At 41.4% G+C, this 26,825-nt stretch overlaps 1 protein-coding gene and 1 long non-coding RNA gene across 3 annotated transcripts in view; one reads left to right on the forward strand and one right to left on the reverse strand.

Moving 5' to 3' along the window:
- The window catches only part of LOC111865724, an 88,553-nt gene extending 78,990 nt beyond the window's left edge, over positions 1-9,563 (forward strand). For both annotated transcript variants that reach the window (XM_023853964.2, XM_033751941.1), the window contains 2 exons: positions 2,385-2,544; positions 7,170-9,563. In XM_023853964.2, the coding sequence (XP_023709732.1) occupies positions 2,385-2,544; positions 7,170-7,402 (393 nt within the window). In that variant the 3' untranslated portion in view covers positions 7,403-9,563. The remainder of the gene's footprint in view (positions 1-2,384; positions 2,545-7,169) is intronic.
- LOC111865726 overlaps positions 1-26,825 on the reverse strand; it is a 200,295-nt gene that overhangs the window by 117,208 nt on the left and 56,262 nt on the right. The window lies entirely within an intron of this gene.

The raw sequence follows: 26,825 nt of genomic DNA on the forward strand, positions 1-26,825 counted from the left end.
CCCAGGGCCATAGCGCCTCTGGAAGGATTAGGTTAATTGAAAAATACAATGACTTCATCGGGACTCCAATCCGTGACCTTCCGGCTTGTAGCATAATGCCTCAACCAACCACGCTACCGCTACGTCATTCTTACTAATACATATTTTTGTTTACCAAACATGGTGCAAAAATCTTTCCATTGATGAGTGACAGTTTCGTACCGAAAAATATGCGGCATTCGCTTAACTTCTTCTCAAGTTACACTCTACTGAAATTATTAAATTTCATATTTATTGTGGAATCCTATTAATACTGTCACGTGACAAATAACCGCAGGCCGTCAAGGATGTAGCGAATATTTACCGTGCTCCGCTTCTACACTCACACTTTACAACTACTATCACTTGCAGGATCACAATTACTGCTTCCACTATATCGCGGCGAATACTAGGCTTCAACTGCCTTCGATAGCGACTCTCTTATAAATAAGACTGACTCGTTACCGCGGAAGCGCATTATCCCGCTGTTTCGATAACTCGTTGCCACGGTTCTTGCTAGGCAACGGTCTGTTGATATTCAACTTGTCGCTGTGGGAACTCGACAATTTCCATTGTAGCCGTTGCTCAGCGGTGGACGACATATAACACGTTACATTATGTTCTCGTTACCTTATATTCTAGTACTGACAGCTCTAATGTCGTTTAATCGTTGTTACATTAAACGGTTGTCAGAACATGAAATAGCTTTTCATATACACGTATGTCACTTTTGCATTATAAACCGATTTGGGTCGCCTGCCAGCAACGCAGTCACGAGAGAAGGAGAAAGGGGCAATACTGTAAGGATACAAGTGTGTGCACAGGACACGTCACTCTGCACTGCCTCTTGCTGAGGGTACTAGTCGCCCTACCCACGGCACACGCGTTCCGTTCGCACTATTGCCCGCGATTCTGCACGGCTTCTCTGCTACTCCCCACATTGGCCTCTCGCTTTTACGTAACTATTATGCACAGTATTATAGACATAAAGATTCATCTCAGTAATGCTAAAATGAATAATTGGTTATGCTACAAGAATCCATATTTGACCTGAATATTAAATATTCACGAAAATATATATATTTCAGGTCCTCACAGCGGTCATTGTGAAGAGTCCTACCTCCTAGGATATAACGCCGTGTAGTCCGTTAAAAGTCAACCCTAAGTTTCGGAGTGGCATGTCTCATTAATAATCAATGTCGAAGTAAGGGATCGGCATCAGTTCTGAAGATGCAGCTCTTGTGCACGTATATCCGTCTTAAATTCAACTTATTATATAATTACCCTTCTTCTCGCTACATGTTTCGGCAGGATACGGTCATCATCAGGTGTTGTCTATCTTGCTAATATTCTTGCCCTTTACGTATGTCACATTTACGCATCGCGCGTGAAAGCGATATTTCCTAAATTAAAATAAATTAATCTTGAAATAAAATTACTTTACATCTTAATGTTGTACATTGTGTCGTCCATTTATTTAAGAGATATTTGGTTGAGTGTTTCTCGTTTTGGACTTATTCGCGCAGCGCTCCCCTTGCGGCGTCGGTATTATGGGTATTATTTGTACGGTTAAGGATGTCGATGTAGTGTTATTATCGGTGTTGTTATGTATGCACCCTTGCCTGTAGGGTTTTCCATACTGCTAGACTACTTATGTTAAGTGGTCCTTGTGTGTAGATATTATACGGCCGAAACATGCAGTGAGGAAGAAAGGTGACTAGACAATAAATGTTTACAAAATACATTGTAACGTGCTGAAGAACGCATTATGCAAAAAAAAATCGTGGTCTGTAGTCCACAAGCGAACTATACCGACCGAGCGAACGCCGCTTGTCGGCAAAGTTTAGCGGATAGACAGGTTGTCGCGTGGTCAGGGCAACGGATCCCCACAGCCGTTAATCTCGGTTTTCTTGACCGGAGCGGCTACTTTCCATTCAATTAGCTTCTCAATTATCCTCATGAGGCTGAGTGGACCCCGTTTCAGACCCAGTACTTCTCAGAAAATCTGTAGCGCCGGGAATCGAACCCGGCACCTCTGGATCTGTAGCCAGGAACTCTGACCACTAGACCACAGAGGCGGTCTATATAAATGTAACAGGATGCTTAAATAAAATATTCCGAAGACGCAGGCTACATATTCCTCCGAAACGTCAGTCCACTTTTGATGGACTACGCGGCATTATATCCCAGGAGAAAGGACTCTTTGAATTTTATTTCATCTGAATTCAGAATCTATTTGTGTTCGAATCTACTGTCTCGTCAATAGTGGTTCAAATATGGCCAAATGTGGCCAAGAAATGGCGTATTGCCGATTATATTTATCAAAGTTTAAAAACCGATAACTTATATGTGTGTGTTAATCACAGGGACTTATTCAACAAGACTCCTCAACTACTCTTGTATGCGGACTTGCGTGGTTCACGCTTACCATGCTAGCAAGCCTAATCGAGAAAATCAGTACTGACGAAAGCAACGTCTGCACGTATTTGGGCAGAATGAGGATCAACACTTGGGACCGTTCGTCTGGTAATTTGGAACATCGTTAATTCAGGCTCAAAACGGAACTGCAGTAATTATACATAACACAAAGCATATATAGTGTGTAGGCCTGTATTGCATTCGTATTTGAGGTTCTTACGACGATGAGTGTTGAGTTCATGTGACGCCGTATAGTTTTGTGCAATGTTATTATTTGACAGACACACAGACCTACATACCTACCAAACTATATGGTTTCAAGTCACACAAGAAAGTGATTTAAGTGCATAAAACATGTAAGATTTGAGGTTGTCACGGCGGTGACTATGAAGAATTTTATCTTCTGGAATGTGGCGCCGTGCAGATACTCTGCAAACCAACGTTTCGGAGGAACGAATCACCTCCATCTTCAGGGTATAAAAATCCGCGAGCGAGGAAACAGCGTGAGCAGTTTACACAGTATCTACACGGCGCCACATCCAAGAAGACGGAATTCTGCATAAGAGATGTTTAATCTAAAGCTCTGGTGTAAACATGTGCTGTATTATTACAAGAGAATGCAGTAACAGCTGCCTCATTCTGTAAATACATAATCTTAATTAAAATGTCCAGTTGAGTTTACTGCACTATCCTTTCTATGGCTAGAATCTATTTTCTTAAATAGAACAGCCGAATAAGCCAGTCAAACAACTGTAAAAACAGCCACTATACTAATCTGTAGATTAAACTTGTTACATACTCCTAGTGGGATTTCTCGACTAAATAATTAGTATGTATGAGGAAACAAATGTTCTATTTTCAGTCTAAGGGGTACCCAAGGGGCATACATGTACATAAAATTAATATAGCCAAACGAAGCGTTGACCAGATTCTCAACTTACCCATCCAGGATCAAGAACACCCAAAACGTTTCAACCCGAAAGAAATAAGGGAAGAAATCTACAGGCTAAATACAAAAAAGACGCCAGGAGTTGATCTCATCACAGCCACACTACTAAAGGAACTCCCAAAAAAGGGAATATTCAAAATCATGTACATATTCAACTCCATCTTAAGGAATGGCTACTGGCCCAAACCATTAAAAATCGCACAAATAATAATGATTCCAAAGCCTGGGAAAAATCACACTGACGTAACAAGCTACCGTCCAATTAGCTTGTTACCCATAATATCGAAACTTCTTGAAAAGCTTATCCTCAATAGAATTAATCACGACGCCAATCCAAATGACTGGATCCCTAATCACCAATTTGGCTTTCGACAGGCACACTCCACAGTACAACAATGCCACCGAATAGCTAATATAATCAACCAAGCTATGGAAAACAAACAATACTGCACTGCTGCCTTCCTCGACGTAAGTCAGGCATTTGACAAAGTTTGGCATCCAGGCCTGCTTTACAAAATCAGAAGAATTCTATCGGCCAAATATTTCGCAACACTGCAGTCGTACCTAACAGACAGAGAATTCAAAATAAAAATCAACGCTGAAGTATCCAACCGAAGAAACATACAATCAGGAGTTCCTCAGGGCAGTATCTTGGGTCCACTCCTCTACGTGCTATACACCGAAGATATACCGACCACCGAATTAACAAAAATAGGTACGTTCGCAGACGACACAGCAATTTTCGCTACGTCAGAAGACCCGGTAATTGCTTCATCTAATTTACAAGAACATCTGAATCTAATGGAGAAATGGCTACACCGATGGAAAATCAAAGTGAATGAAAGCAAATCGGCGCATGTGACTTTTACTCTCAGGAAAGGAAACTGCCCCTCAGTACATCTAAATCATGTTAACATTCAACAACAGGATGTAGTAAAATACTTAGGACTACACCTGGACTCAACATTAAACTGGAAACACCATATAGCGAAGAAGAGAAAACAAATCGAAATTAAGTTCAAGGAAATAAATTGGCTAATAGGTCGGAAATCTCACCTAACAATAGATAATAAACTACTGATCTACAAAACAATAATTAAACCCATATGGACATATGGCATTGAGCTCTGGGGATGCGCCAGCAAATCCAACATAACAATCATCCAGCGAAGTCAATCCAAAATACCTTAGAGCCATAGTTGACGCACCTTGGTACGTGTCAAACCAAACTCTTCACACCGACCTCAAGATCCCATATGTAAGAACCGTAATCACAGACAGAATCCAAAAACATTAGCAGAAACTGGAATCTCACCCCAACAACGCAATAGAAGCTCTCCTTCAACCTACAGAATACAGAAGACTAAGACGAACTTGGCCAAACGATCTCCAGGAAAACTGAGGTGTAATCGATGGATTACATGGATTGTACATGACAGCAAATTAGCTCATAGAATGCAAATTCAGATTGCTAATAAATGATTTAAAAAAAAAAGCCAAACGAAGAGCCAGGATAGGGTATTCGGTACAGCGACTGGCTACGGGCTGGACGACAGAGGGGTTGGAGTTCGAGTCCTGGTAAGGTCAAAAGTTTTCTGTTCTCCACGTCGTCCAGACCGGCTATGGGGCTCACCAAGACTACTATCAAATGAGTACTGGGGCCATTTTCTGTGGGGTAAAGTGGCAGGGGCATGATGCTGCTCACTCAACTCTTAACTAGTGCCGAGATCAAGCAAACGTGGATCTCTTCATCCACTCACCCATACGCCTTCATGACCTAGTTTTTAATTAGTTAAGCACAAGTAAAATTTGCCTTCTTTTATCTATAGTAAAACGAAAGTTTGCTGAGATATAACGCCGCGTAGCCCGGCGAGACTCAACCGACGTTTCGAGAGGAACATGCCGTCTTACATTCAAGGTTCAAGAGTAGGTCAAACAAAATACAATCATGAAGTAGGCAGCAAGTATTTCGCCGGGCTACAGAGCGATATATCGCAGAAGATAGAAAACTCTTCGATTGTTTCTTCATTTTATTATGGAAATTGTGCACAAACAGGAATAGCTATCAAGAGAAAAGTGTATATTATTGCGTTGTGCTTTCATATTTTCCGATACACAACACGGCCTATCTAACGGGCACAAATGCGTTTAGAGGCCAAGTAATGCCACAATAGGTTTGTTTATGCTGTAGCGCCGTGAGTTTTATAGAACACAAACGTAATACTCGCGGACTAGGAGGAACTTTTATGTATTATGAAATAAAACTACACTAGGAATATAAAAGATTAACAGCCGATAAGGCTCAGCTCTAGACACTCAGAGGAGTGTCGAGGGGAGTCGCTAGTACAGGAAAGTAGGTCATATAAATTCACGAGCATAAAAGTATTACATATCTGCATGGCCATGTTAGGTGGGCCCCATGTCACCACGGCATGGCGCGTCCTCGGGTTGCGGATGGAGGAGACGGCCTCCAGATATGGAGGGTACCTGCGCATATATCGAATAAGCAGTCTCGGACATTCGACAAGGGGTGGCCCCCCAGGTGGGGGGTGGGCGTGAGGCTAACAATTCCTCATTATAAAAATAAGCTTGTTACGAAATGCCACAAAGGACCTCGGTCCTGGACGGATTCCTAAGCTAAGGAGAATGAACATGAGGTTTGGAACATGGAATGGATCTCAGAAGGATAAGATGGTGTGGTGTGGACTGGATAGGATAGGGACTAGTGGAGGGCTCTTGTGAACACGGTAATGAACCTTCGAGTTGCAAAAAATGCTGGGAAGTTCTTGAGTAGCTGTACAATTGACGGCTTCTCAAGAAGGGCTCAGCTCCATGAAGTTAGTTAACATTGTTATATAGCTTCATGTAATTAGCAATATAAATATCGGAAAATGAAATTATTGATTGCTTTTGTTAAGGCAGTGGTCATGATTTTACATTCTTACTACTTCAGGAGTTGTTCTGGAATATGACCATGGCTCTGCTAGCAGTCTCATACCTAACTGGAAATACGTCCGTTAAATATTCGATAAACAAGGAATAAATAGCAACATGGAAACACGAAAATTTAATTAAAATTTATGAAAAACGTTCTCAGTAAAACGCAAGACTAGCCTAAGTCGAATTAATTTTTTTCTTATTTCTCTCCTTTACTGACAATCAGACTGTACAATCTATATGTCAATGTGCTGACTGGTGTAAAAGGAATTAATTTAAGCACTGATATATTCGGATTGTCGAATCCTTCGGATTACTGAATTTAGAATAAAATGTCGGATTTTTTTCAGTAAAATTATCTATCCAAAAGATGTTTGAGTAAGTTTTACGCATAAACAAATGAAAATATTTTTTCGGAATACACAGACGTTCGCCGACATGTATCTACTGCTACGTGTGATATCACATTTCATTAAGAATTAATTTTTGATGCATGAAATTGAAATAATTAGATTAAATTGAAAATTTTGGTGTTGCTTACTGTCCTCTCCCTCTCCCTCTCCCCCCCCCCCNAATTTGTGATGTTGGTTCTGTAACTCAGTTCTCATTATCGAGTTTCCACTGTATTCCCTACGCCTTATTGTATTGAGTCGTACAAAGAACAGCCGAGAAGCGGAATACGCGTTACCTATCGGCCTGATCTGACGGAGGCACCGCCCGACTCCTCTACTCGAAACTACCGTAGCAAAAGAAAAGAAAATAAAAACCTGACCTTGTTATGTTAGGAAAAAAATGTTTATTCTGCTACAATACATGAAAATTACCACGCATAAATTTCTTTTTTTAGCATCGCACCTTTTCCAAATTCAACGTGAACTGCATCGGCGAGCCGGTTCATTCCTTGCACAGACCCCGCCAAAACTCTGTCTTCGTCGGAAGCTCAACGACTATGGTAACCCTGCCTATGAACCCTCCACGGAAGACCAAGTCAGCAATGGATATACAGACATTGGTGCTGACAGAGTGTGGACCAGGGCACTCTGGCTCCACGCTGCCTACAACAACGGTCAGGACCTCTGAGAGCCGTCGACCATCTTGCAGCAGACTGGAAGCAATCCACGTCACCAACGTATGAAAGAAATGAAGACAGTGTCCTTAGTAAAAATTTCTAACGTCTGGATTTATCACTTTCCTACGAAGTACCTACATTTTTGCTAGAATTTTCCATTATTCAACGTTTAAAATCTCAGTTTCGTCCTTCGACATCACTCAAAAAAAAATTTGTGTGGAGGACTTGTTGCTGTCGTACCTGAAACTCTAGTAGATTCTAAAGGGTTCTGACGATGGTGGATGACACACATAATTACTGGGTTTTAGGACTTTTTGCAACGTCCTGAATTGTAGGTAATAGAAGGCAAGACGTTTCGGAAACTGGATCTGTTTCCGACGTCTCGTGTCTTCTATTACCTAGAATTCCGAACGATGGAAAAAGTCCAAAAATCCAGTAATTCTGTCTGAAACTCTAGACTGGATACTTCTCAAACAAAGGAAACGTAGACGGTTAAACAACGGGTAATATCCATGTACAATTTCAGCAGTTTTACAGTCTGAATTTATCAAACGTTACCAAATACGAGTATCTTCAAATATCAAACACTGATATTTATTTGTATAAATCAATGAAAAAGCATGTTGCCTATATGCTTTGGTTTCTAACGGTGTTCTCTATAGAGATGATTATATTGCATTGCCTCTGCGGGTCCTTTGAAACAATTGCTGACTCAGGGTCTGCCTACTTGCAATGCATGGATATGTACTAATGCAGTGCTCCTGACGGTTAATTTCATGTTTGCACAAAAGGTTATATTCCGAAAAGCTATATGCACTATACGAGTATAGACGGAAGAGCTCTAGACATCGCAATGTGGTGCTGAAAAAGGAGAGGTTGGATAAATCTATATATATGTACTATAATGTATAAAGAGATTTCGTTAGATTAGAAAAGAAATATTGCGTAATTTCGTAAATATGGCCATCTGAAAATTCTTATTAATTATTTCGTCGATCTCTTAAGCGTATTATAACTATTGAAAAGTTTATAAAATAACAAAATCTATAACAAATTTCAAATATTTTCAATTATATTGTGAAGTGTTTTAATGTTTCAATACATTTCTGTAGATTAATGAAAATACTAAGCATCAAGTTGCTAAGTTTTGTAAGCCAGTGGTTCTCAACCTTTTTCAGACGCGGCCCGGTAATTTTTTTTTATAAGACGAGAGCCCGGTACAATTGATGCGAGGGTCCGGTACCAGGCCGCGGCCCGGCGGTTAAGAAACATTGTTGCCAGCAACTATTATGGTATTAGTCATTATTTGTAAATTAGCGGGCCAGTTCCTATATTGCTACACCCCATGTTGGTCTCTTCTTCCGCAGCCACATATGGAAATTATAAAAGAAATGACCATATCTTCTTGTAATAAAATTCAATTTTAGAGCAAATTAAAAACACACGTGACGAATGTAGATCACTATTCTGGGTGACGGCACTTCATATTGCTCTAATGTAGACGTTTCGGACATCCTTACTGTCTCCATATTCAAACGGAAATGACTATCAATGGCCACTGCCGACACTTACGAGTACAATACAGTTCCATAGGCTGACAGTATCACCAAGGACCGTTCGTAGTCATTTCAGTGAGGATCTCCTAAATGCCATCATCCAGAAGTAGGATCCACATTACTACTGATTCCTGATGAAATTCTGATATTATCTACACGACCTTCAAAGTTTAGCGGGTATGAAAGCCCATATCAACTTCCAACACATGCCAAACTGAACGTGGGTCAGAAGAAGCAGACAACTTCTATTATATTATAGAACCATCGTAATTGTGTCTGTGAATGCTATTCATATGATACTCCTCTAGAGCGTTTCTAGACGTGTCTATTATAATTATCTTTAAATTACATACTCTATATGAAATGGGTTGGTCATCCTATGATTAACATAATTATCAGGCGACAGAGATTCTTGCTTTTGACTTCCAAAATATTGTATCACGAATTATGTTGCTTGTACACAGATGCTAATGCTCTGCTCGAATGAGACGTCGATAAATTCACTGTACGTGGAATTAATGCGTAACGGTCTGGGGGTAAAGTGCCTGGCTACAGATCCACATGTCCCGGGTTCGATTCCCGGCGATACCAGATTTTCTGAGAAGTAATGAGTCTGAAACGGTGTCCACTCAGCCTAGTGAGAATAATTGAGGAGCTATTTCAAGGAAATAGCGGATTCGTAGCGCTGGCCACGTGACACCCTCTACCCACTAAAGTTGACACTAACTTCGCCGACAAGCGGCGGTCGCCCGGTCGGCATAGTTCGCTTGCGGACTCAAGCCACGGAGTTTTATTTTATATTACAGAAATTAGATGTACGGCAAGCCGGTCACGGTAGCCGAGCTGTGTAAGGCAAGTACTGTCTTCGCTCGCTAGGAAGCAGGGATCGTGGGTACGAATCCCATATAAAGCATGGATGTTTGGCACATGTGTGTGTTCATTCTATGTTTGTGTTTAGGTAGAGACCTTGCGGCGAGCTGATCACTCGTCCAAGGAGTCCTACCGTCTGTAAAATGATCATGAAACTGGAAATCAGATGCCTAAGGGAGCTGTAGAGCCAGTAAAAAAAATGTGCAGCAATGTGATAAGATTACTGTATATCACTAAGAATACGATTCGGTTCCTTTATTGATAATCAGACTTCAGCTGCAAGAGTTTCTCCCCCCCCCCCGTGTCTTGGGGATCTTGTTCTTAACGCACAATATGCCGCCCAGCCAAGACTACAAGGAAAAGTTCGCTAATGACTGAACGGTGGAAGAGAACAGACAGGAGATGAGAAGGGTCCAATGTGTGTCCACTCCAAAGACTGTTTGGAAGTGGTTATGCTCGTTTGGAGCTCAAGAAAATTCTGATGCGAGTAGTGACTGAACATTGTCGTCTATTTTGATGGAGACAGTGCAGTTTGTTAGACATGTACAACGTTTCAGAAGAAATTGCTGCGTCCGTCTTCAGGTTAGAAGAGATTATACTATCCTGAAGATAGTGGCAGTAGATCTTTGAAACGTTAGTACCTGTCTATCAAAATACAGAGTATCAGATCCCAGAAGACAATAGTCTTAGACTGTCTAATGCTGTCAGTAATCGAACACACAAAAACGCCCATGAAGTTCACTAGCAGTTATGAAAAATTACTTATATCGAAAACACAAAGCAAAGGAACAAATAAATTACAAAGAAAAAACTAATAAAATAAAAACATAAGTGAATCTGTGACTTTAATGAGCCATAATATTTCTTGACATGGTCTGTGTTTCGTCCTGCCTGTTCTTCGTCACTGATTCAAACGGGGTATCACTTTTATTCAAGCTGAAGAAACAAAATGTACGATTTAAATACTGAGATGTGTATATTTGTAAGAAAATTAAAATTACTTTGTGTATGTAAGTGTAAAACTAAAGATATCTCCGTACCTTGAAACACTGTGAATTCTTAAAATGAAATGTATTTTCAGTTGAGAAAATCCTACGTCTTTAATTATTAAATATGAAGAAACGATGCAAGAATTATATTATAATGATGAAATAATTCTTAGTCATTTAACATTGTCAGTATTAATAAGCTTTTGAAGTGTATAATTCATAAGGTATTATTAATTTCTCTCATCATAATAAACAAAGAAATGTGACTTAGATAATGCCGGTTTTTTACGCTGATGCAATATCACTTCTCACAAGAAGTTAAGGAACAAAGGATATCTGACATAACTAAATTCTGTAATTCCCCACGTCCATTTGCAAGAGCAGTTTCAAAATGAGCTGTAATGTATTGGTTTTATAGGTACATGGAAATTTCCTGAATAAAATCTAATACAAATAACGCATTCTTTTCCAGTGGATATCTTCATTGTCTGAAACTAAATTTAAGGAATATTTAAGGAAGTGTAGAAGTGGAACAGTTACCTCAAATAGGAGCAACATACACATCCCAGAGGGACTGAATATAACCTTGTATGAGGCAGATACACGTGTGGAAATATTTGGTACATGCCAACATCAGTAAAATCAAAGAAAATGTTGTTATTTGCTGCAGAGGTTTAACTGAACGTCCCATAAGACTGTAACCACAGAAAGAAATAACGTACCTGTTATAAAATAGTCATTCATTAATCTGCTCTAAAGCGTTTTGTTGGTCCTTTACCGCTTTTTCAATTTCATAATCCTATACACGGCCGGTCACAGTAGCCGCGCGGTCTCAGGCATGAATTGTCTTTGCTCGCTCGAACGCTGGAATTGCGGGTTCGAATCCCACTCAAGCCATCAATATTTTGTGTGTGTATGCATTTATTCTATGTTTGTGTTGCTCTGTGTTTAGTTAGCGGCCTTGCGACGAGCTGATCACTCGTTCAAGGAGCCCTACCGTCTGTAAAAAAGATTACGGAACTGAATCAGAGACCTGGGCCCGGAATGGGCTGGAAGAGCCATTGAAAAAAAAATCCTTGGACAGGGGAGTTATATAGTATGCCTGACATGAAAAATACTATCTTCGAGATGCTATGCTATGTAGTCTGGGAGATTACTGACGTTTCGGAGTAAAGTACTCTAAGGTCAAAGAATAAGTCATGCATGAAAGGAAATTCGACTTATCTTGAACACTGAAGTTGGAGGCAGTACGTCTTTCTTAAACGTCGATAAACTTCTGCCAGATTATATGGCTTAACATGACAGAAGATAGTAATCTTTATAGTCACTGCCGTCAAGACCCTTGATCTTACATACATACATACACTGATATTCATCCTCTCTGATAATCACTCCGACACAAAAGCATAATTTTTTGCCAGCCCAAGAGAACGGGTGAATTGTTCCTATGTTACGTCACTCCATGCAAAGAAAATTTCTTCTTGGGGATACTAGAAATTGCATATTCACAGGATAAAACATAATTGCCTGTACTTCCACATTTATGGGACCCGACTACAAAATGTCACAGAAAGAGTGCATACATTTTAAACATTATTGTTGACAAAATAAACAAAGCTAGGAGAGTAAAATTTTCACCAACTGAAACAGCTACTCAGAAATTAATTTTCCCGCCTTTTTCCAATTCACTTCACTTCCACCTGAACTCCCTTCGTTGTTCGCATAATGTCCGCCCGGAATTCAAATGTCCTGAAACTGACGCATGCGCACGGTCATGTGAGCAAGATAAAACAATATCGTACGTAAAACTGCGAAGGTTCTGCTATCATGTGATGAAAATAATAACCTTCTTGCTCTGCTTATTTTCTCATTCAAATGTTTAAAATGTACGCGTCCATTCTCGGACAACCTGTACATCAGAGTAAACAAATTTATTTAAGTAAGATTTGAGGTTTTCACGGCGGTGACTATGAAGAGAGCAGTCTTCTGGGATGTGGCGCCGTGTAGGTATTGTGTTAACCGACGTTTCGGAGGAACGTAGCACCTCAATCTTCGGGGTAGAAGAAAAAAGAAGAAAATCCGCAAGCGAAGAACCAGCGTGAGTAAGAGCAAATAGACTAATAAATTTAAATTTATTTAAGATCCATATATGATAACAATAACAAAGTGCAGCTTCGGCTTCCGAGGGTTAGCAAAGTCGTGTAACAGTGGCCATCTCCAGAGCGGACAAGAATAATTACACTAATTATAAACATGCTGCACGAGCCACACAAAAAATAATGACAGAATTCAATTTATGACATCCGGATCCAGGAAAACTGAATGTCACAAAGAGACCACACATCAGCATGTGCCATTCGGCTGCGAACCGCTCAAAAGTAACTGACCTAGAAAGTTAAATGTGATGTGTGTGTTACTCATTTTCATATCCAGAGACAACAATTTGTTACTTTTATCATAGTGACATATTGAGAAGATTTTAAGGTAAAAGGGTACAGTTGTCCCTGTGCTTAATTAATTAAGCTTTATGCAATAAAGACATATGGGCGTGGACGTACAACTCCACCATTCTTGACCTCGACACTAGATGGAAATAAGTGGCCAGCTTTATGCTCAAGCTGCTTTGCCCCCGGGGAATCTCTCCCGTTACCGATTGGATAGGAGGCTGTGTGGGCCCCAGAGCCGGTTTTGAGGCTGTGGAGAAGAGAAAAACCATACCCTTGCTGGGAATCGAAACCCGGCCGTCCAGCCTGTAGCCTGTTGTTATACCGATTCTTCGGAGTTTTTAAGACATTTTTATACTTGTAGTAAACTGTAGGGTCGGTGACGGTAGCCCAGCAGTCTAAGACATGTACTGTCTTCGCTCGCTCGGAAGCCGGGATCGTGGGTTCGATCCCATGTAAGGCATGGATGTTTGTGTTCATTCTGTGTTTAAGTAGAGACCTTGCGATGAGCTGATCACCCGTCCAAGGAGTCCTACTGTCTGTGAAAAAAATTATCAAAATGAAAGAAAACAACCTCGTCACTGAAAAGGTATAAGAGGAACATATTAAGTAAGTGAACTTTAGAGGAATGGGAAGGAAACTGATAACATATTTAGGCATTTTCTAAGGATTCTCATGAATAGGTTGAGTAAAATTCAAAATCTTCTTCCGCCTCCTGAGTGTGTTTCTGTAGCTCAGCAGAGGCACCGTAACGATTAAATAAGGGCCGTGCCATAGCTCAAGCGGTTAGTTGCTGACTTCCCACGGCGGTGACCCGGGTTCGATCCCTGGTCTGGTCAAGTGGGATTTGTGGTGGATAAAGTGGCGCTGGGGCGGGTTTTCTCCGAGTACTTCGGTTTCCCCTGCCAGTCTTCATTCCACCAAATTCTCCATCATAATCACCCGGGGCAGGCTACAAGAGGCCAATCAGTGGCCGCCGTGCCGAGTGGACCCAGCTGGACTCCACCCCCACTAAGTGAATTTAAATTAATTAACGATTAAATGAAGCGTCTCCTTTTCGCAAGCCCCACGTTTTGAATTTCTGGCACTTGCACGCGAGAAGGTTCTCACTAGCCACGCACAGAGAACTTCATGTATACGACCTCCATAATGGCCAGCCTAGGATAACTGAACACTAAAGCGCGTTTTTCTTAAATATGTACAAAATTTAGGCTAGATCATTGTATGAAATACTGGATTATCTTAAACCTTACGCAAACCTGAGCTCAGTTATCCTACCTCAGACTCTGCAGGCTGGGATAAGGAGGAGATTTTTAAGCTGAAGTACGGAGATCGATGCTCCAACAGTGGGTATATTATATATTTCATGGCGATACTGTATTGCCGCGTCTTGTGCATGAGAATCAGTTAATTACTGGTAATTGTTATTCAGTTCTGAACTCATGACGACGACCAGTCACTACTGGTGTAAACAACAGATCACAATCAGAGCTTCCTAACTAAATCCATGGAGCGTGTTCCATTTGAGACGCGACCAGTCGCTTAGATACTCAAGAATTTCAGAACGTTCTACGGAACCCGAATGTTCACTACCGCGTTCATAACAGCAATCACTGGTCTCTATCCTAGGGCAGATATCTCCAGTCCTTAACACCCCCTTCTGTTACTCTAAAATTAATTGGATTATTTTTTAAACACATACAGAGTCGGTAGGACTCCTTGGACTGGGAATCAGTCCGTCGCAAGGCCGCTACCTACACACGAAACGACACAATCACAGAATAAACACATACACAGACATCCATGCATCGAGTGGAATTCGAACCCACGATCTCAGCGTTCGAGAGTGTGAAAACGGTTCATGCGTTACACTGCGCCACCACTGTGATCGGCACAGTTCAAATGCACCATGCGACAATTCTACACAGGAGAATGTTATAAAGTATATCGAGGCTGAAACCCTGCTCACCATGAGCAGTACGAAGAGACACTGAAGGAGGCCACTGAACTTACACACTGCTTTTGGAACACTGTTTGCTCCTTAAAGAGAAGGTGACTCTCCAATACTCGTATTATATAAAGATGTTGCATGCTATAACACTGAAGAGTCCTTTCTTCCGGGACATGACGCCATGTAGGCTGTTGAAAGGCCGATCACAGTGGCCATGCGGTCTAAGGCATAAACTGTCTTCGCTCGATCGAACATTGGGAAAGTGGGTTCGAATCCCACTCAAAGAATGGATGTACAAGTATGTTTGTGCATTTATTCTGTGTCTGTGTTGTCCTGTGTAAGTAGAGGCCTTGCGACCGGCCAAGGAGTCCTACTATCTGTGTAGAAAGATTAAGAACTGAAGAAGACTCGCCTTCAGCAAAGTCAAAAGGAGTGCGATTAGTTTCAGCCAAACAAGAAATAAACCGTCAGGGCCCAATAAAAGGCTGTCGAGTTATTGAAGAATGAATGAATGAAAATTTGTTGAACGTCAACCGTGGGATCATGTCACCTCCGTCTTCAGGGTCGAAGAATAAGCCAAGCAAGGAACTAACATGAAGCAGGCAGTAAATGCTGTGTCACTGTTTAGTAACAGATCTTAACGTCGAAAATTTGTTCAGCACGAGATGGAAATGTCACTAGCATTTTCATGAATATAACTGCGAGAATGTTGTAATTAAATTTATTCCAACTGTCTACTCATTGTGAGGGAGAAATGAAATCACAAAAATGTGGACATTGTCCATTCATTATTATTATAACGACAGCGCTTCCATTCATTCCGAAAGAACGAGCAAATAAATTAACAACGTAATTAATTTCACCAAGGAAGTAATAAATTCAATAATATTTACACAGTCGGTGCCCGATAGAATTGTATTGCAGTTTGAATGTAAATGCAGTGGTATATAACAGTCAATTCTGTTCACTCTATTGAACAATTAAATTCGCAACGAAACATGCTGGCTAACTTGAAATGAGACTGCTTCATAAAATTGAAAATAATAAATGTAAATTCAGAAAAGTGAGAACTGTATGTTACTCATCCCTTTAAAGCCCGGTGGGTTCTATATGTACAACCTGCTTTAAAATACGAGTAATAAAACTCTGCATTCTTCCCACATAATATTTTTGTGTTTCTTACGGTCCTCACAATGAAGAGCAATTATTCTCCTAAACAACATTAACCAGCTGGGCTTTATAGCAAAGATATGATGTATTTCCTGTGAGGTACGAACTGAATTTTATATCACAGAGAATTACTGAGTTTTTTTTTTCGGTAGTCTATAAAATAGAAAACACGACGTTTCGGAAACTGAATATGTTTCCGTCCTCAGGTGAGTGGAAGACACCTACTCAGTTGGGCCCCTTAGAAAGAGCTAATCTCAATCCAGTGATTTGAGTATTTCCCTGTGCTTATCTAATTAAGTACTGCGCCATGAAGGAGTATGGGGGAGTGGATGTATAGATCCACGTTATCTTGACCTCACTACTAGCTGGAGGTAAGTGGTCAGCTTCACTCTCCTGCCGCTTAACCCCCGGTACCAATTGGATAGGAGGCTGGGCGAGTCCCAGAGCCAGTCTGGACAATGTGGAGAAGAGAAAATTCTTGACACTACCGGGACTTGAACTCCGACCCCTTCTATCGTCCAGCCCGCAGCCAGTCGCTATACCGACTGCGTTATCTCGGCTGCTCTTTATGACTCTATAATGAATAAAATAATTATAATCACATATTTCACGGCTTGAACTCACGTAAGTGATAGCAAAACGCAGTTGGGTTGTTCTACTTCCCTTCCCAACAGGACACTTCCAGTTCGCGGCACATCCCTGAGCTAGTGGGCACAGATCTGTACTATAGCGCGTAATTCTCTCCAAGTCTCTGAACCATAACAGAAAATGGAGCCAACCATTTCGACATGGCATGCAATGGCAGGATGTCAGTAGCAGGCGGTCCAGATGTGACTACAGGGCCGCTCTCTAATGGCCAAACCTACAAAGTGCAAACAGAGACCCGTAAGTACACAGATCCATAAATTAACCAAAGCTCTTCCGCTTCCTCGTAAGTGCGTCACTGTAAATGGGGCACGGAAAAGTGCCTTAGAAGGGCCAGGAATCTTCACGTGGTAAGCGCAAAATTATTTTCACGTGAATAGAACCAATACGCGTATGTCATTGGTATATCGAAAAATATAGATGTAACAGATATTTTTCTTAGACTTTTTATACTGCAACGAAATTTTAATAAATACTAACGGTCAGAGTAAATGATACGCACCTACGAATCTGCTCTCAGTTTACAATTAAATGAAACAAGGAGACTGAAAATAGATTCCATATAGAATTCCGTATTTTGTTTAGGTTTCAGGTTTTAAATGGATAATTCATATAAGAAGAAGGAATTTGTGCAAACAATGTCAAAGAAACCAATAAAAAGCACATCTTCATACACAACTGTGAGGTTTCTGTAGAGAGACCAGTACCCATGATACTGAAGACCGAAATTCTAAACACAAACTTCATCAACATGAGGTACATAATCGGCTAATGAGATTTCCGAAACCGGTGGTGATAGTACGTTACAGCTTTTCCTTTCATGATTAGTTGAGTTGGATTCTTACTAAGGACTAGAAAGGAAGGCCGTGCCATAGCTCAGGCGGTTATTCGACAGGCTCCCCACCGCTGTGGCCCGGGTTCGACCTCGGGTCAGGTTATGTGGGATTTGTGGTGGACAAAGTAGCACTGGGGCAGGCTTGCTCCGCGTACTTCGGTTTCCCCTGCCAATTCGCATTCCACCGATTGCTCCACAATCATCAGCATCTATCATCCGGGCCTGGTACAGCAGGCCAGAAGTGGCCGCAGTACCAAGTGGACTCAGTCTCACCCCATGAAAAAAATAAATAAAAAGAGCAGAAAACTGATTTATAACATCTTAATTTTCTTATATTATTCGATCATAATGGAAATTACAAGAAGACTTGATCCAGGAGGAAATTAAGAGGAGACCGAACTCGGGTAATGCTTTCTGCCATTCAGTTCAGAACCTTTTGTCTTCTCGTCTGCTGTCTAAAACATAAAAATCAGAATATACAAAATTATAATTTTTCCTGTGGTTCTGTATGGGTGTGAAACTTGGTCTCCGATATTAAGGGAGGAACATAGACAGAGGGTGTTTGGGAACAGGGTGTTGAGGAGAATATTTGGACCGAAGAGGGATGAATTGATAGGAGGTTGGAGAAAACTGCATAATGAGGAGCTTCATAACTTGTACTCTTCTCCAATTATAATTAGAATGATCAAGTCAAGGATAATAATATGGGCAGGGAATGTAGCACGAAGGGGGGAGAAGAGAACGCATAGATAATATTGGTGCGAAAGTCAGAGAACACTAGGAAGACAAAGATGTAAGTGGGTGGATAATAATAAAATGGATGTTAGAGAGATAAGATAGTGTGGTATGGACTGGATTGATCTGGCTTAGGATAGAGACTCTTGTGAACACGTTAATAAACTTTGGGTTCCATATAATACAGGCAAGTTCTTCAGTAGCTGCGTGACTGGCTGCTTTTCAAGAAGGGCCCAGCTCCGTGAAGTTAGTTACGAGTATATGCATAGAGATATTATCGATCGATTTAAACCGATAAGGAGAAATGTATGAAACGGAAGAGACGGTGAAGTAGGAACTTCCCTTCGGCTTATTCAACGTAACAAGAGGATAAGAAGAAAATGTTTAATTGAATATAATGGACAATTTAATTATCTCTTGAAGATTTCTACCTTCTGCAGTACAAGGCCGTGCAGTCCGTTCGGAAGAAAACATCTTCAGCGCTGAAGAGTAAATCAAGCAGGAAACCAGCATGACAGAGGCGTATTATAATGCCTTCAATTGATTTCAATTTTTCTCCGTTCTACTATTTTTCATGAGCTCTGTTTTCACATGGACCGCGTCTGTGGTCTAGTGGTCAGAGTTCCTGGCTACAGATCCAGAGGTCCGGGTTCGATTCCCGGCGCTACCAGATTTTCTGAGAAGTAGAGGGTCTGGAACGGGGTCCACTCAGCCTCGTAAGGATTATTGAGCAGCTATTTCAAGGAAATAGCGACTCCGGTCTAGAAAACCGAAATTAACGGCCGTGGGGATTCGTTGCGCTGATCACGCGACACCCTCTATCCGCTAAAATTGGCAATAACTTCGTCGACAAGAAGCGGTCGCTCCGGTCAGTTTAGCTCGCTTGAGGGCTAAATCCACGGATTGTTTTCTTTTTCTTTACATGACTCCCTTATTTCTAGCTTGCAAATAAATATAATGTAACAGAGGAAGAATCTCTCAGTATCTCAAAGCACAATATTAAACAGCCACTCATATCTAAGCCCCTACGTATGTTTTAATTTCACTAAACAATATTCCATTTAAAGGCATCATTCTAAGTCCTAGTGCACCAGAAACGTAGAAGAAGAAGGATAATAAAGTGTGTATATAACGATACAAGGACATAACAAAAGTTTATGGGACTCATTTGTAGAAGTCTTTTCTTGAAAAAGTTGATGCTGACTCAGCTGATCAAGGAAATCCCATTTTTATGGATCCCGAAAGTCCATCACTGTGCAGAGAAAGTTGCGTCACTTGCAACTCTCTCTCCCTTCGAGATCTAATTTAATACAATCGTCCCAGTAGGGTTCCTGCGATGCTTCTCGGCAAAAAAGATCTAGATACTTGGACAGAATATAACACCAGATATTCTGTTAGCAATATAAACCGTGATAGCGTAGTCGGTATAGCGCCTGGCGACGGGCTGGACGACCTAGAGGTCGGAGTTCGAGTCTCTGTAGGGTAAAGAAATTTCTCTTCTCCATGTCGTCCAGACCGGCTCTGGGGCTCACCCAGCCTCCTAGCCAATGGGTATCGGTGGTAAAGCGGACGGGCGTGAAGCTGACCACTCATCTCCAGCTAGTACCGAGATCAAGAAAATGTGGATCCATACATCCACTCCCCCTACGCCTTCATAGCATAGGGCTTAATTAGTTAAGCACAGGGACAACTTTTCCTTGGCACTACAGCCCCAGTGGGCCTAGGCCTACCTCCATGAACTTCTTCGTTCACTTCGGTTTTTCTAGATCTTACACACGGGAGAACGGGCTTGGAAGGCTATAGGTGACAGATTAGAAACACCATGCTCTCTTAGCAGGGGTGATCATGGCAAGAAAATTAGGAGTAGAAAGCAACGGACAGATATCGGGAAATACTCCTTTGTAAATAGGACCATACAGCTCTGGAACCAACTACCTGCAGATGCTTTAGGTACTCTGTCCTGTAAACCAAGCAATTTTAGGCAAAGGGTTAGGAAAGTATAAATGAGATGAAGTGAATTTGGGGTGGAAATAATTAAAAAGAAAAAAATTGCAGTGAAGTGAAGTGAAGTGAATGACATTACGCATCCATGACTGTTGGTTTCCTTTTGTTTGTGTTTTGGGTGTTGTATTTTTTCTCTCTCTCTCTGTATTGTTGTTGCATTTGTTGCAGTTGTTTGTATTTCTCTGTAATTGTTGTAGTTGTTAATCGTATTTGGTTTGTATTCACTGTGGTAGGATGTCCTTGTTGTTGTATTTGTTGCAGTTGTTTGTATTTCTCTGTAATTGTTGTAGTTGTTAATCGTATTTGGTTTGTATTCACTGTGATAGGATGTCCTTATTGTTGTGTTTTGTGTATTGTGTTTTGTTTGAACGTGTTGTCACTTAGTGTAATGTGTGTTACTTATCTGTTGTGTCCTATTGTGTACTACTGCCACCGGGCTAAAACCCAATTGCAGTATAATAAATAATGTAATGTAAATACGGTAGGACTCCTTGGGCGGGTGATCAGCTCGTTGCAAGGCCTCTACCTGTACACAAACACAGAAAAACGCAAACACACAAACTAAACATCCATGCCTTGAGTGGGATTCAAACCCACAATCCTGGTTTCCAAGCGAGCGAAGACAGCTCGGCTACCGTGACCGGCCAGGGACAACTTTACCTTATCTGTTAGCACTATGAGTTTCCAACATGCGTAGTGAACACTAAGCAGAATTTCTGAATTCAAAACCTGGACATACATTATCGACGTACAGTAATCAACTCATAATTTTATTCTTTTGTTTCTGCTTTTGCTCCGCGATCTGGCTAGGCAAATTCGGGCATGAAACCTGAAATATGGTGGGATGCTTCAGCATCTTTTTTTTTCCATAAATCGTCATTAGCAAAACAAGTTGTCTCACATGGTCTGTGTCTACACAGCACCAGAAGATGTAAGCATGGGCCACGAAAGTATGAATCCACCATCTTCATTTCAGGAAAAAATAGCTTTTCTCTCTCTTTTTAAATTACCCATCCCTTCTTGTCAAGAACAGTAATTCAATTGCATAATTCTCTTACTACTAGACACTGATATCTGCACCGATTGTTAAAGTTTTCTATTTCTTATTCCTTCCGCTGTCGTTATAGAGCAACGCCCAAATGAAACTTAATTTTGTTGCAGCGATATTCGACTAATGTCAGCATCAATAAATTATCATCTCCTTTCTCTGTAACATTCGATTTCACTCACTTGACTGTGAAAATAAATTTTATTGCGATTTTTCATACAGACTGTCCGGATGAAAGATATCCAAAAATAAAATAATTATATCTCAGGAAGCATTTATGATACACATTTATGGTTTACACCATTACAAAAGGAAATCATCAAAGTTCTTTTTTTATGGGTATATAACTTTCTCAATATCTTTTAATTTGGGTTCCTTTGGTAGCAAGACAATTATCCAGACGATATTCGTCCTCGTTCCACGTTGCTTGAAGTATGTTTTGTGTTACCACAGCAACAGCGTCCCTTATGCGGGTATTCAGGTGTTGAAGGCAGTTGATCTTAACAATGTTCTTCACATTACCCCACAAGCAAAAATCCAGTGTGATTAAATCTGGCGACCTAGGATGCCAAGCGATTCCTCCACCTCTGCTGATCCATCTCCCAGTCGTCTCTCTGTCCAGGTGATTCCTAACATGGTGGCAGAAATGTGGAGGCGTCCCATCTTGTTGGAGGATGCTTTGAGGTGGTAACTGGGACAGCGCATACGGCTCCAGCATGTCCAAGTACGAAAGTCCGGTTACAGTCTTTTCCGAAAAGAAAAACGGTGCAATCAACTTGTCGTGGATTAAGCAGGCCCACACGTTCACTTCAGCGCTGCCTCTCTTCAATTACATGCAACACGTGGATTTTGACTGGCCCAAATCCTGCAGTTGTACCCGTTTTAAACTCCACTGACATGGAACGTCGCCTCGTCCGAGATGCTCACTTGACGGTGGAAATCGGATGACGCTTCAATTGTTTCTAGGATGTCCACAGCGAAGTTTGTGCTTGCTACTTGCTCCCTCGGTTTTAGTGCATGAATCATTTGAATCCTGTACGCTCTTTTTTTTTATTGCTAGTGGGGTGGGACTAAGTCCCTTGTACTGCGGCCAATTCTGGCCTATTGTACCAGCCCCAGATGATAGGTGAGGGCGATTGTGGAGCAATTGGTGGAATGAAGATTGGCAGGGGAAACCGAAGTACTCGGAGAAAACCTGCTCCAGCGCCATCTTGTCCACCACAAATCCCACTTAACCAGACCCGGGATCGAACCCGGGCCGCCGCGGTGGGAAGCCAGTGACTAACAGCGACCTTTGTACCCTCTTAGGCAGAGCCTTTTGTTTAGCACACCGTGCACTGTTGAACGTGGAATTTGTACGTAACTGCAAGCTAGCAGCATGAATTGATTTGCGCGGTCTTCGCTGGAATGCGTCTCTAATGCGATTGACATTTTCTTCAGAGGTCCACGTCTTTGATTTTACAGCCAGCAGACTACCTGTAGTCCTCGGTTTGTTTTGCCAGCAACGAATGCAGTAGGTTGACGTCCATAAAACGAATCTGGTCAGCCGTAAGAGAGTCAAACTCTGCTAGCCACAACATGCATTGTACCTGTTCCTCTGGTTTCGACATCGTTACTGAGTTAATGATTTCGCCGAAGGTCACCAGCTGGCGCATGTGCGTAAGCCGGGTATTAAAAGGAAACTGTCAGAGTTTTCCTTTCCGATGACATAAAAGAATAAGTGTAAAGGTTCGGCCACACACAGCGCTACGTACGCGACGCACGCTACTTACGCTATGTTCGCTATACGAACAGAAAAGTATCTCCTTTCTTGCCAATGTGACTGGCCACACAGACTTCCGTACGCTACGTACGCTATGTTCCCTATGTTGCGTCGCAGAGTGTACACAGCGTACGTAGCGTACGTAGCGAACATATCGTAGCGCTCTGTGTGGCCGAACCTTTAGACAGTTATTTTACGAGATATAGCTATTTTGGATATTCTTTTATCTGGATAACCTGTATATAAACTTAAAATTTATTACGTTAAGAAAAGGGTGAGAAACCAATACTTCCTTATGGCCGAGCCCTTCTGGAGGAGCCGCCAATTCTGCAGCTACTCAAGAATTTCTCAGCATTTTATGGAACCCGAAGGTTCATTAGCGTGTTCACAAGGGCACTCCACTGGTCCCTATCCTGAGCCAGATCAATCCAATCCATACCATTCCATCCTATCTCTCTAAGATACATTTTAATATTGTTCACCCACCTACGCCTTGGCCTTCCCAGTGGTCTCTTTACTTCTGGCTTTCCCACAAATATCATATATGCATTCCTCTTCTCCCCCATGCGTTTTACGCGCCCTACCAACCTCATCCTCCTTGAGAGGAAACAATAACGCAGCGAAAAATGTAGCGTATAAAGGCATACAGCGATTTGCCTTTTCATAACAATATGGATCCTATGCACTACGTCGCTATGAAGTAAAGCTCATATTTATGTCCTTTAGTTTCATCTCAAAATTAATTCTCCACTTTCCAATAAAATGATGACGTGAATTCCAATATATTGGTTCCAGTATATATCGAATATCACATGTGTGTGAGAGTAAGCAAAACCGATATTTCGAATAGTTTATATCTCACAGAGAAGCCACTTGTATCAAGTATCACGAGCACTAGAAGCAACTAAAAAGGAGTGACTTATTTTGTTAAAATACCGCAGGGTAGCGAAGATGAAGGCTATAAGTTTCAATTTGGGAAATAGCTCCACTTTATATTCAAGTGGTGCGCTCGCTCTTATCTGTGACCATTATCCAGCAGGAACCCGCGTGCTCCGAGAAAGCAGACTGCATTAGAGGAAGAGGCGCTGTCTACCAAAGTGTAATTAGGGAATCCTCCTAGTGATCTCGAATCTGTTAATGCAGTAGTCTACTTACTACTTTCTCGTAGATCTTGATCCAGCATTGAAGACTGGAACATTACAATAAACGTACCAGCTATCACGGTTATGCTAGTAATATTAATAAAGACAACACTAGTACAACATTCACAGCTATCGTCCACAATATTCAAAGGAAAATAGAAATTGTAGATATTAAAATAATGCAAGTAATAACACCAACAAATGTAATGATATAAAAACTTCTAGCAGGAGATTAATTATTACATTATTACATAAACCCAATTAAACCATCCATTCTCACTGCAGAACTACTTTACCGCCGTCACTCAAAAGGAAAATAGAACGTAACACCGTTCGAATATGGGAAACCGCCATGTAATATATGAGCAACCATTTACACCACACCATATGACTATACGTCACTCAAATTGAACCATATTAGAACACCTATAATCTAATTTTAGGTCCATAAAGAAAACAAAGCAGACAATTATAACATATGAATATGAGCATTAGGGGTGAGCCATAAAATCCGGCCCTCGCACTGCGACCTTCAATGATTATTGTGCATCCCCTTTGGATTAAACCTTTATTAATTCTACACTTCGAACGAAATGTAGGACTTTGTTTACGGGGGCGTCATAAAAAGTCACTTGGTTCCATGAAGAATTGACCCAGGTGGCGATATCTTAGGTAAGCTATGGCCTCACAATCATATAAGAAGTGTGTGGCTGATTCATCTTGAAGGCACCTCTCACAAGTTGGAACCTCTGTCATTCCCAGTTTGGAAAGGTGTCCTTTTAGGTTGCAGGGTCCAGTAAGTAATCCTACCACCCATCTCAGTTGATCTCTGTTTAATTTTAACAGGTCTCTCGTTCTTTTGGCAGAGGGTCCTGACAAAAATCCTTTTGCCTGTCTGAGTCCAGTTGTGGATTCCTAGCGTCTTTTCATGATTTCTATTTGTCCAGTCCATGATCGATTTCTTTGCAACTCCAGTTGAGATCCCACAAGCTGGTTCAGGTCCTATGAACTGCTGTTCAAGTCCTGTTCTTGCCAAGTTATCTGCCGTTTCGTTCCCTGCAATACTCTCCAACTGAGATGCCGCAAGCTGGTTCAGGTCCTGTTCTTGCCAGCTGATCTGCGGTTTCATTCCCTGCAATACTCTCCTACTGAGATGCCGCAAACTTGTTCAGGTCCTGTTCTTGCCAGCTGATCTGAGGTTTCATTCCCAGCAATACGTTCCTACTGAGATGCCGCGAGCTGGTTCAGGTCCTGTTCTTGCCAAGTTATCTGCCGTTTCATTCCCTGCAATACTCTCCTACTGAGATGCCGCAAACTTGTTCAGGTCCTGTTCTTGCCAGCTGATCTGCCGTTTCATTCCCTGCAATACTCTCCTACTGAGATGCCGCAAACTGGTTCAGATGTTCAGATCCTGTTCTTGCCAGCTGATCTGCGGTTTCATTCCAAGCAATACTCTCCTACTGAGATGCCGCAAGCTGGTTCAGGTCCTATGAACTGCTGTTCCGATCCTGTTCCTGCCAGCTGATCTGCGATTTCATTCCCAGCAATATCCACATGGCCTGGCACCCATATCAGCTGAACTCTGTTATGTTTGGTCCGTAGTGTGAGGGATTGGTAGTAGTCCCAAACCAATTTTGAAATGATTTGATGTGTACCAAGTGCTCTGATTTCAGCTTGACTATCTGATAAAATATACGTAGATATTCCTATTTTTGTAGTTTCTGTTTAAATTCTCAAGTATAACATAAAGTGGAGGCCGCCATTCTATTACTGTTTTCCTTACCATCAAGGTACAAAGTCAGTTTCTAATTCCTCTTCGTGGATCCTTCGAAGTCTGAAATTCATATAATTAAAAACAAAAATCCAGTTCCCTCCTCAGATAAATTACTGCGTCAGAGGCCATTCGGTTAGTAATTTACATACAGGGCCGTTATTTACTATTATAAATAATCCGAAACCAATTAATAATTTCTGCAGGCAAAATGGAGATATCTGTATGTAAGAATACGTAAGTATAGCAAATACCGTGTCTTACAGAGTTAAACTTATGATTTATTCTGTGTAGGATATTTTCAAAGCCGATCACAGTGACCGTGCAGTCTGAGGCATGAACTGTCTATGCTCGCTCGAACGCTGGGATCGTCGGTTCGAATCCCGCTCAAGGCATGGCTGTCTGTGTGAGCTTATTCTCAGTTTGTGTTGTTCTGTGTGTATGTAGCGGCCTTGCGACGGGTTAATCCCCCGGCAAAGGAGTCATATCGACTGTGTATAGGTTAGGAAACT

Source organism: Cryptotermes secundus, unplaced genomic scaffold (assembly GCF_002891405.2).
Source record: "Cryptotermes secundus unplaced genomic scaffold, Csec_1.0 scaffold150, whole genome shotgun sequence".
In the NCBI taxonomy this organism is placed as follows: Eukaryota; Metazoa; Arthropoda; class Insecta; order Blattodea; family Kalotermitidae; genus Cryptotermes; species Cryptotermes secundus.